At 39.1% G+C, this 11,367-nt stretch overlaps 1 protein-coding gene across 3 annotated transcripts in view; it reads right to left on the bottom strand.

The window, feature by feature from the left end:
* Positions 1 to 5,158: 5,158 nt before the first annotated feature.
* anxa5b (annexin A5b) overlaps positions 5,159 to 11,367 on the bottom strand; it is a 13,783-nt gene continuing 7,574 nt past the window's right edge. For all 3 annotated transcript variants that reach the window (XM_020591795.1, XM_020591797.1, XM_020591796.1), the window contains 11 exons: positions 10,580 to 10,667; positions 10,092 to 10,186; positions 8,925 to 9,038; positions 8,699 to 8,789; positions 7,630 to 7,709; positions 7,497 to 7,547; positions 6,635 to 6,728; positions 6,401 to 6,496; positions 6,235 to 6,293; positions 5,803 to 5,925; positions 5,159 to 5,697 (listed from right to left, as the gene is read on the bottom strand). In XM_020591795.1, the coding sequence (XP_020447451.1) occupies positions 5,635 to 5,697; positions 5,803 to 5,925; positions 6,235 to 6,293; positions 6,401 to 6,496; positions 6,635 to 6,728; positions 7,497 to 7,547; positions 7,630 to 7,709; positions 8,699 to 8,789; positions 8,925 to 9,038; positions 10,092 to 10,186; positions 10,580 to 10,667 (954 nt within the window). In that variant the 3' untranslated portion in view covers positions 5,159 to 5,634. The remainder of the gene's footprint in view (positions 5,698 to 5,802; positions 5,926 to 6,234; positions 6,294 to 6,400; positions 6,497 to 6,634; positions 6,729 to 7,496; positions 7,548 to 7,629; positions 7,710 to 8,698; positions 8,790 to 8,924; positions 9,039 to 10,091; positions 10,187 to 10,579; positions 10,668 to 11,367) is intronic.

Raw genomic sequence — 11,367 nt, 5'->3', positions numbered from 1 at the left:
GTTAGAGTATTATGCTACTTTATACTTCTGCTAAATAGCACTTAAATGTACATTTTCTTCTACTATATCGCTGTTCGGATAAATGTTCCTTTTCATATAAAAAATAGAAATTAAAATACCCAGCAATAATAACTGCCATTCGTCCTGGTCAGTACAATTTGCTTTCAAACGTTCTGTATTTGAGTAAATTTTGTTTTGAACAAATATTAATCAAAACACACAATAGGATGATATTGCCAGGTAATACAACAGTCAGAAACACACAGAAACAAGAAAAAACAGATATTACTACAATGCATGTGATAGAGGCCCCATTTGTAAGTTTCCATCTGTCACACTGGGGAAAGCAAAAAGGTTTTGGATTTGTGTAAATGGTAAATAACTGAAACGAATCAGCCAGTTTCTACCTTTGATATAACAGTGTATCATATCCACGCTGTATTACACCTCACTGTACACTCCTAGCTTGTTATGACTGAAAGTTCATGGCCAGTAAACTAACATCTGGAGTCACAGGGGTACTATGCATACCAGCATATGAATGTTGCCCTCAAACAGTTTTAAATCTTGAATCTGACATAATGCTTGGTTTGTCCTGAACCTGAAAGCTTCTTGCTTCACAGCTGAAAATTAGTATGTGGAGTGGTACTTCTACCTCTGGTTGACTTTATCAAACCACTAATATTATATCAACACCTACAGTATGTATTTATGTACCACAAATAACTATGTTTTATTTATACAGTGTTGTCTGTTGCCTCGAACACTATGCAACATATAACATTTAAGCACATGGTTGGATGAAAACTATGAGGTAACAACTGTGTTATGCTGCAGTACATCTGGAAAAGGTGGATTTTTTTTAGAAATCTTTCTGTAGATTTACTTTGAAGTTTATGGTCGGTTTCTACAGAGCTACATCAGCTTTGTGTAAGTCAACAATTCTTGATCACAAGTCTTCTGATCTCTTTTTTTGTGAGGCGTGGTCCACATCGGCAGACGGTAACTCACACTTCCAATCTCGTTTCACTGATTGGACTGTAAACCTCTGACTCCAATTAATTTTTGTTAATGATATGGCCTTGGGGTTCACATGCATTTCCCAGCCTACACTCTGACATTTTGAATGATAAATTCAAGATGGACAAATGGTTTGTGGATATTTAGTTAAAATAGTTTTTGGTCAAAACTGCAACTTAGATGAAGAACTGATCATATTTTAAATAGCCACAGATGATTCCAAAGGGTTCACTTATTTTTTTCTTGCCACTGTAGAGCGATTGGAAGTAAAGACCGCTAGGATCCAAGTGTGTGCATGTGTGTGTGTGTCTATAAAATTCCTGAACAAGTGCAACTCCAGATGTGGATTTTAATGTTTTCCTGACTGTTCTTGACCTTTCGTCACCCCTGACCTGTAGCTCTTTGTCCCCTCAGACATGTAAAGAAGATTTCCACCTTTTAAAAGAAGTCTGCGATCGTTGAGGGCACAGCAGGGATTTTTGTAGACACATTGTTTTATTGACTCCTTGTCTAGAGCTCAAGGACAAATTCCAGCACCACCACACAGTCGAAGAGGAAGTAGTTAGAGGTTAGAGGTCAAGGGTAACGAAGGAAATGAGGCTACCATCCAAAAGTCTGTACTTAAAGGATCAACCACCTCTGTTAGTCATTAAGAAGGTTCATTTCCTTTACCTCTTGGCTTCCACAGGCTTTGATCAAAAGAGGATCCACCATCAGGATAATGTACAGTGTCAACAGAGTGGAAAAGCCTCAGAGCTATATGTCAAATTTCTGACATTTAACCCTCATTGCACTTCAAAAGGTGGAGATATCTCTGTTAACTTACAGTAGGCAGTTATTTATTAAACAAATTTACTAGACATCCTTTTTCTGCTTTTAAAATCAAATTAGAAAACAGTGTCTGTCTGCTGTTTGGTGGAGAGCTGGTAGTGTCCAGTGCCTTTTCTTTCAAAACAGCTGCATGGCTGAAAATGACACCATGAGAGCAAGGAGGGTGAATCAGAACAATACATTTACAGCCCAGACAACTTAAGAAAAATAAGTAAAACTCACTATAAAGCTTTATAAAGCCAGGGGGAATTGTATATATTCAGACCAAGTCTCATATACTAAAAGTGTACCACAGCAAGCCAGCATTTTGACTTTGTCACATTTGATTTCACATTGTCATTTGATACTTTATAATAAAATTGTGATTGTGCCCTTTTAAGGTGCTCAAAAAAGTGGAAATGTGAACATCTATAACTGCACAATGTGAGATCATCAAGTGTTGAAACTGTTTTTTTTAACAGAAATTTGAAGAAGTCACTTTGAACTCTGTAGTGTTGTAATTGGAATTTGCAACTTGTATTTTATGAACTAAAAAGTTAATTGATTAATGATAACATGACAAAGTTTAACCAGTTCTGTCAGAATGACCACTCCAGCAATGGAAAAGTTCCAGAATGTGTCTGACATAGGTAGATTGTAGAATTAGTAATGTTTGCTCATGATAGTAGGGTATGTACTGTATGTGCAGTTCAGTTGCTCTGTCATTTGTGTTTTCATTGGAATTAGCTTGTGGGAAGTGCCAACTCTACAGTATCAGGATATCCTGAACACAGCACACATTTATGGACACAAGCACACACACAAGGTGTCAGACCCACGGTGAGGCATTGCAGAATAGCTGATAAAATAATTAAAAAAAAGATTTTTCTCCACCAATTATGATCTTTTGATTCTGGTCTTTGTGTGACAGAGATTTGATCTTCACCGTTGTTGTGAAAGTGTGAGGATGTTTTGAAATGGTCGGTCTTACAGAAGCTGCAATGAAGCCTACAGGTCTTGCTCTGTCAATATTTGCTAAATACCAACCAATACTGATCAAATGTCATTTACTGCAAGCAAAAATGACATATCACAATAAATATAATTTATACTCATTTGTTACTGACCAGGCCTACCAGGCACAGTGTTGGGGGCGTGTTAACTTTTCTACTGTAAAGTCAATCAAATGACTTCAAAAGTAATAAAATGAGAAAAGAACGATGTAAAACAGCTACAAATGACATAAAACTACTAAAAACAGACACAAAATGACTAAAAAGAGACAGAAAAGACTCTGATAACAGCAAAACAAATACAAAAATATGCAGGAATGACAAAAAGAAACAACATGGCTAAAAAGAAATGCTAAAGAAACAAAAATGAACCCTAAATGGCTAAAAACAGACACAAAACAACTACAAACTGACTACAAAAGCTGTGGTTGCGCAATGTACGAGTCTTGCTTGTAGAAGAGGTGGGGACCTTTTACATGACTGCGCCCAGGAGTCCATGGTCTCATAATTCATCCATGTTTGTAACATTCCTTGATAACAAAAGCTCTGTGCTTATCTCCGTGCTAGATGTTAGGTATTCACAAATGGCATTTATTTCTAAACCACCAGCAGCAGTAACATTAGCTAGGTAATGTTCTTTTGCTTTCTTTGTTCATGTGTGTAGATTTAAGTTGTAGGTAGATGTTAGGCATTTGATTTGACATTGGACATACACAATTAATCAATGAAGCATGCACATTTGGTCCATTTTGTGTTGTTAATGTGTGTAAATTTTCTTTTTGAGTTACCCATGTTCCTGGTAAATCAGCCTCAAGGGCTTTCATAGACAGCAGTTACTTGTAGCTCACAGAGCCTCAGCTGTTGGTGTGATGAATGAGAGAAGGGAAGGGACTAGATGTCAGCAGAGGGAACAAAAAGAGTCAAAACACAACTCAATGTTCCATTAACAGACCAAGTTCAGATCTGACCTACAAAAGCTGCCCGACACATGCCCACCCAGAGGCTCCTACACCCAAAAACACACAAAACAGCCGGAGGGAGGAGTTGGGGGCATTGTTCTTCCTGTGGCTCGAGGTGGCCTGACCCCACACCCTGCTGTTCAGTCCTCGTTATTGGCCGCCTGTTTCTGTGGCAACAGTCAACGCCAACCTCTTCTGAAAAGAATAAGAGAAAGCTATATAATAGGACATGAGATTACCCCTCCTTCACAACCAAAACATACTGTACACTCATAAACACTGAAACACTCAAGGGAAACACCCCTTTGACATAATTTTACTGGCAACAGTTACCTTAAGATATACTCAGTGAAGGTGAAGCCAAAAGGTTACACTAAAACAGCTACAGTATATTGTGTCAGTTGAGAAATGCTGACAAATTCATTTTGTACAATGAATGCAAAGGGCATGATAATAAGACTTTTTTTTATTATCATCATACTTTGTCACCTGCCTCTGGAGTAATCAAGTCATTGATTGTGTTTTAGAAAATGTAATTTTACATGGTAATGAGCACTGGTTGAAGTCCATCCATCCATTCATACATCTGTAGAAGGTCACAGGGTTCGGAGCCAATCTTAGTCACAGTAGACAAGAGGTGTAGAAGACTCTGGGCAGGCACCAGTATATCACAAGGCTGACACAGACAGACAACCAATCACACTCATATTCACGCCTAAGGGCACTTTAAAGGTACCAGTCAACCTAACCTGCATGTCTGTGGAAAGAAGCTGTATGGAGATAAAATACTATCCATAAAGCTGGAGCACCTGGAGACAACCCATGCACACACAGGGAGGAAAAACCACGACCAGCTGAGGTTCAAACCCAGAATCTTGTTGCTATGAGGTGACAGTGCTGACCACTGCACCACCATGCTACCCTCTTTGCATTGAAGTTAAGCTAAAATATCAAGAAACTGGGAACATGCTATATGTTTTATGATTTGGGTGAACTGACCCTTTAAAGGAAAATAATAGTTTGTGATGTTATAATTGTTCCCATCAAGTGTTTAATGACTTTGACTTCACTGACGCACAAAATTATCCTGCATGTGTAAAGAATGTAATGATTCAAGTCAGAGTTGTCACTGTAATAGTTTACAAGTGTTTATAACAGAAGATATCTTTTATTTTACTATCATATTTTTGCACAGTTTGTAAAATAAGATGAATAGTAGCATATAATGGAAATACTCCAGTAAAGTACACAAAACTCCAAATTGTTCTTAAGTTCAAGACTCGTGTAAATGTGCTCACTTTGTATATAAATGCGTATATATCTGTGAATATTAGTAGACAAAAATCATGACACAGATGCTTTTGCAGTACTTTATATTCAAACAGCTGCAGCTCAAATGTAGGAGCCACCTCTAGTGGCCATGGAGAGTCTGCGCATGTTCAACAACAAGACAATGTTAATACTGAAACATTAAAGGATAATTCACTGTGGTACTTCATTAACTGCAACGTTTATTATGGCATATTGGTTCCGCCATACAAAATGCAAAGAAAAACAACTGTTGTCAGATACTTAGGAATGATAAGTGATTAACATTAGTTGTAGTAAAGATAATAGTCGACCACAAGCTGCATTAATGTGGATATGAACATGTTAGCTACCTTCCAAAGACAATATTTGTAATCATAGTTTAAAGACCTGATGGGTCATCTGTCAAACCCAAGAAAGTTTTGCTGTAATTAACTACGGCTTTGTATTAGCTTGCTGTTTCTGTTAGCCCACTTGGAGTGGAGGCACTTCAGATGTGGTTCCTGTTATTGATTGCTGATTGGTTACTTATCATCTCCACCACAGAGCAACAGTAAGGCCTTCTGGTAGTTGCCACCGGTATCCCCCTGTAACACACATACACGCAGGCTTAAGAAAAGGCTTCACAAATGGCAACTAGTTAAGAATATTTGTGTGTAGTACAGTATGCTGATTCATGTGTGTGTGTGTACCTTGACCATTGAATGCAGAGAGCAGGCAAACATCCTCCTGAACTCAGCTCTGATGTCCAACATGTCCATCTCACTGCGACTCACCATCACTCTGATCAGGGTGTCATCATCAGTGCCAACACCCTAAAACAAACACAAACACACCATGCCTCTATGCCCCCATAAACATATACAATATATTTGATTGCAGCATCACTTTTTTGATTCTTTACAGTCCATAGTCACAGACAGATCTAACTTAAAACTGAAAGCACTTTTGGAGAACACAAAAATCTACCAAGATTGCAGCAATGGCAATATTTTGCTGGCATTATAATGTATCATTACAACCAGCTTGCTGGTGATTAAATACAGGTTAAACCTAGTACTATATGTACTTGGCTAGACTTTCAGATGTCCTCACTCTAAAACCACAACTGTTTGCTGCGTTACCTTCATGGACTTGTACAGGGTCTCGGCCAAATAGGCTGGAACACTCCTGGCACACTTCACTTTAAAAGAAAAACAGGATAAAATGGTTAGTGACTGAAATATTTTAACTGTGAGTCAGTCGGAGTCACCAGTCAGAAGATGGAAAAAGTCTGCAGATGTTTCGTACCTACGGCGAGAAGCAGCTCTTTCAGAGTTCCAGATGTTTCCCTCTTGATGGTCTCCTCAATCTGAAATCCAGACAGCTTCATGTAGGCATCAAAGACTGAAACACACAGGTTCAGAATTAGTTTGATCATTATGGGAAACTGTGAAATCACTACAATAACTTTAGATTTCTTACTACTGTACAACCATCAACTCTCAGACAGACACACACACACACACACACACACACACACACCTCTCCTGAGATGTTCAGCACTCCGGTTGCCCAGGATGGTGACAAAGGTTTGTTCATCTGTGCCAAACTTCTTCTCCCCTGCCTTGAAGAGGGTCTACAACCACAAAAAGTAGACATCTCACACAGTTTGTCCTTCAAAATCATGAATGTCTGTTTTTGGCCAAAGCAGCAAATTAAATCCCCGACAAAGCACATCTAAAAGTCTGACCGAAAACAGAACATTTTAACCTTGATGAAGGAAATATTTACTGCACGGCTGCATTATTAGACTGCACTAGTATTAGTTCAGTGTACCTAATAAACAGCTGACTGTCATGTACCCCAGTATTCCTTCAGTGTTCTGCTGTCCTTTTATATTCGAAGAATGTTTAAAGAAGGTTTACTCCCTCCCTCCCTCCACTAGGTGTCATAACATCATTACTGACTAGTTCTACAAACTGCCATGCCCCCTCTCCAGTATGCACAAACACAAAACCCAGCTTTTAGAGCCTATCCACAAACACATGACAGTCACATCCTGCAAGAGACAGAAGGTCAATCCCAATTCAGTTATTTTATCGTTCCTTCGTCCTTGCTCAACATGGAAGTCATTCCAGTCCATCATAATGAAGGACATCCCAAAGCTTCTAAAGAGACTGCCTAGAGGAGCTATAACTGAGAAAATACGAGCGCATCCTTCGTGCAAGTCTGATTTGGATGGACACACCCATTTATTGGAAATCAGTTTGTGATTGGATGCTTCACATGAAGATTTGGAGAAGAGACAAGTGAGGGAAATGTGGATGCAATTAGAGGAAATGGAATTCACCTTAAGACACCATTGATGGTGAAGAGCAGAAATACTAACTAGCAATAGACTCACCTGAGCATCACTCTCGATCAGCTCCTGCTGGACCACTGTCTGTCTGTTGGCCTGAGGAGAGAGGAAACATTTCTCTTACAGCAGAGGAAGAGGAAGAGAGAGATGGATGGGGAGAGGAGAGCTCTCAAATCACCTGGAGCAGAATAACAAGAAGTCTTTTGTAGTGACCTGAAGTGTCACCACTTACATCATCCTCCAGGTTGTGGTCATACTCTGAGGAAAACACACAAAGTCACACAACACACAGTTTAGCTGATCTTGAAAAGAAGGGTTTCCAGACTTTTCTAACACTTCTGTGATTTTAACCAATTTAAGAAAATCATTTTAAATGTAAATGATGGTGAGATTATGTACGATTATTTTTAACAAATCCCACAAGAAGAAGAAAAAACAAAAACAAAACAAACAAAAAAAAACAATGAACAGTGTCTAATGATTACCTTCATTATCAATTAATCGGCAAATTATTTTCTCAAATGTTTTGTCTATAAAATTTACAAAAATAATGAAACATGCCTGTCACTCTTGTCCAGAGCCAAAGGAGCTGTCTCTAAATGTCATATTTTGTCTGACCAACATTCCAAACATATTAGGTTTACAACAGTACATAACCAAGAAAAGGTCTGAAATTAATTTTCTGGTGACTGACTATTCAATTAATGAACTAATGATGAGCACCAATTGAATATTAACCTGCAGCATAATATAGTCCCTAATAAATGCTTGATTTACTCCTGTTTGAGTCATGCTTGCTAAAAGCCGCTTTAGGAAATTGCATTACAGCTTTAAAAATGAAACTTTGCATTTGATTCCCATTTTTAAAGATTTTCATTGTTAGTAGGAGCCAGAAGGATTGGACCTGAGACCCACAGCCAGAGTAAGGAGGTTAGAAACCAATTGTTGGTTTTCAACAATTTCAAAGCCTTATGCCAACAATAGGAAAAATATAGAATAACACCAGCTTCTCTTTATAAGTAATTTAAGACATTTAGCTTTTTGGTCATGAATATTTTACATCATAAGGAAACACTTAAAATCCAAAAAGAACATTTTATGGGTTATAAGCATGGTTACAGTCAACCGTTTAAATTTCATCAATGATTAAATCACTTCACCTGATAGGTTAAACTAAATGTGTCCATAGAATAAACACAACTTGCATGTTCATGATCTTACTTGAGTTTATTGTGTGTGTATTTTACCTGCTTTGTAAGCAGCGACGATGTCCCTCACCTGCTGACAACTTCTGGAGGCGAGGATCTCAATCAGCACCTTATCAGTTGTTCCTGCCCCCTAGTGGTCAAAGGGGAAAATCACAGGCGCTACATTTCAAGTTTCAGCTGCTCTGTCTGCTACAATCACTATCTATATGCAGAAACTCTCCATTTACGCCATGAGACCGACATCTCTAGCAACTATAGCACCTACCTTAATGGCATGGTGGAGGGCTTCAACATCATAAGTGACGGGTGGGGTCATCAGAGCTACAATCAGAGTCTCAGAATGGCCATGCAGCTTTCCCTTCAGGTCTGATATTAGATCCTGTCATGATCATACATAATGTAATTAATACTGGTGCAGCATAATTCCTTTGATGTGGTTAGGTAACCCTGTCTTGTCATATGACCTGACATTGTGAGTGGTCACTGGGTGTCAAAGGTTCAGTATTCTTCAAATGAAGAGCTTGTCAGATCGACACGCCTGACGCTCTCAGGCAGGCCAGCATCCAACTAATTTTTATAACTTTCCAAAACAGTTCATCTGACTGTTATGCTCATTTTATGCAGCAGCTGGCCAGGTGTGTGTGGAGGTGAGCAAGTGGCAGGGTTTGAATTCCTTTCTCAACCCTTCTCTTTTATTTCTTGATATTTTCTCCCTTTCAATTTGTACAACCGACTGCTTTTGAGGTATCTGAGTGTTCAGAACAGTTAGTGGCTAGTCCCTTGTTCAGCTGGTTAATTTAGCAAAACCCAGTCATTTGGGGAAGTGATTATTTCTGTGCAGCAGCACCACCACCCTGTTTTATTCTCAGCTTAGAGAGTCAAGGATTTGGCACCTAGAATTAAATGAGAAGACTGATATCACTCACATTCCTTAAAATAAAAAAAAGTTCATATACATCAAGCAGCTGGTTAGCTTAGCATAAAGATTGTTTTTAAATCTCAGCATAAAGAATGGAAACTAAGGTTAAAAAAACAGCTTGCTCACTATCAACAAAATCTACCTACCAACACCTCTAAAGCTCTCGAACACTTGTTTAATCAAGGCAAGTCCAGTTTAATATTGTTGTTTTTAGCATTTCCTTTTTCTATTATTTCATTTTTAGGGACACACGTGTACACAAATTGAATTCATTGCATCTTGTGTTTCCCAGCAAAGCTGAGAAATTAGAGAGCCAGAAGGAAATTATGACAAGGTTTCTGAACACATCACTGGATGTAGCAATTAGTAACAAGTATGAACATTGTGTATTCCCCCCATGCAGTTGGACAACATCATACAGCTTTGTCTATCTGAAGCATACTGAGGCCTTTAAGTTGGAACTGTGATGCTATGTGTGTTTGTGGTTTAACGGCTGTTAGAAGAGAGTCATACCTTTCCAAACAGAGTTTTGTAGGTAGCCTTGATCTGCTGCCTCTGGGCATTGCAGCGACCAGTCACCAGCTGCACGATGGCATCCTCATCAGCTCCTATGGAAACAAGCACCAAGGTTACATGCTTGTTTACATCTATTCTCACATGATACAAACAGTATATAGCAGTGAGCATGCTCTATCTGCAGGAGACTCTAGATTGCCAGTATTTCACCCACATAATTATAGCCTTAAGTTAAAGTCTGCAGATGTGTTTGCACACAGTGATGTCTCAAGTTTCCCCTCTGTGCTCATGTGTTTATGACTCACTACTGTCTGGGTGGAGATCCATACAAACAGTGGGGATTACTACACTGGCTGTTCAGAGAGGAACTCACCAAAAACACTCTCTCCCTGTTCTGTTGCAGGAGAACTACTGCCTATTATTCCTTCAACATATCAGATGAAACTGTGCACACAGCAGATATGCATTCTTGCAAAGCATCTTACCCAAGCCTTTGTGCATGGCTTTGTGCATGGCCTCAGCATCTGCATTGGCATTGAAGTTTGCACTGGCTTTTATTGTTCCTCTGTAGGCCTGCAACATGGAAGATAGTTAAGAATTATCCTGTTATTTTCTTTCTAAGAGGTTGTCAAGCTACCTATCTTGACCAGAATACCTGGGTTTTCTGGATGCTTTGAGAACACAAGCATGATTTACCTACTGTGGGAAGCATTAGCACATTTCAAGGTGGTATATATAGTCAAAGGGCTTGTGAAGGAATATTTTTAGGACATATGCTTCATACCTGTAGAGTTTACAACTGTATACTGTGGCAGCAGTTTGAGGCTGGCACAATTTCACCTTTAGGCATACATGGATGACACGACAACCATCACTACCATATACCAGCAGGTTGTTAAATAAAGTCAAAAACTAATTAAGATGAAGGACCAGCCAGAGAAATTGAGCAGTTCAATTTCAACTTGTGTGCTTTCAAAAAGGAGGTTTTGTACAGATGAGGACACAGTTTTCACAGGTTGGCACAATTGTTGCTGGAGTTGAAATGTGCAGAAGTAAGACTGGAGATGACACTGTAGCACTGTGGAGTACAGCAGTACAGCAGGGACTTGGAACCCGAGAGAACCAGTTTTACAGGCTCGGGCAGCACTTTGACAGAGACATTGCAGGGCAGGTATAGCATGAATGGGGTGTGTTTGGTCTAAGAAGGAGAGACCAGGGAGTGATTTAACAGCACCAGTCAGAGAAAAGCTATGGTGGTCACTATCATATACCC

The sequence above is a fragment of the Monopterus albus genome, unplaced genomic scaffold (assembly GCF_001952655.1).
Source record: "Monopterus albus unplaced genomic scaffold, M_albus_1.0 scaffold15.1, whole genome shotgun sequence".
In the NCBI taxonomy this organism is placed as follows: Eukaryota; Metazoa; Chordata; class Actinopteri; order Synbranchiformes; family Synbranchidae; genus Monopterus; species Monopterus albus.
The sequence above is the reverse complement of the archived record's forward strand: the minus strand, read 5'-3'. Positions and strand labels throughout refer to the sequence as shown.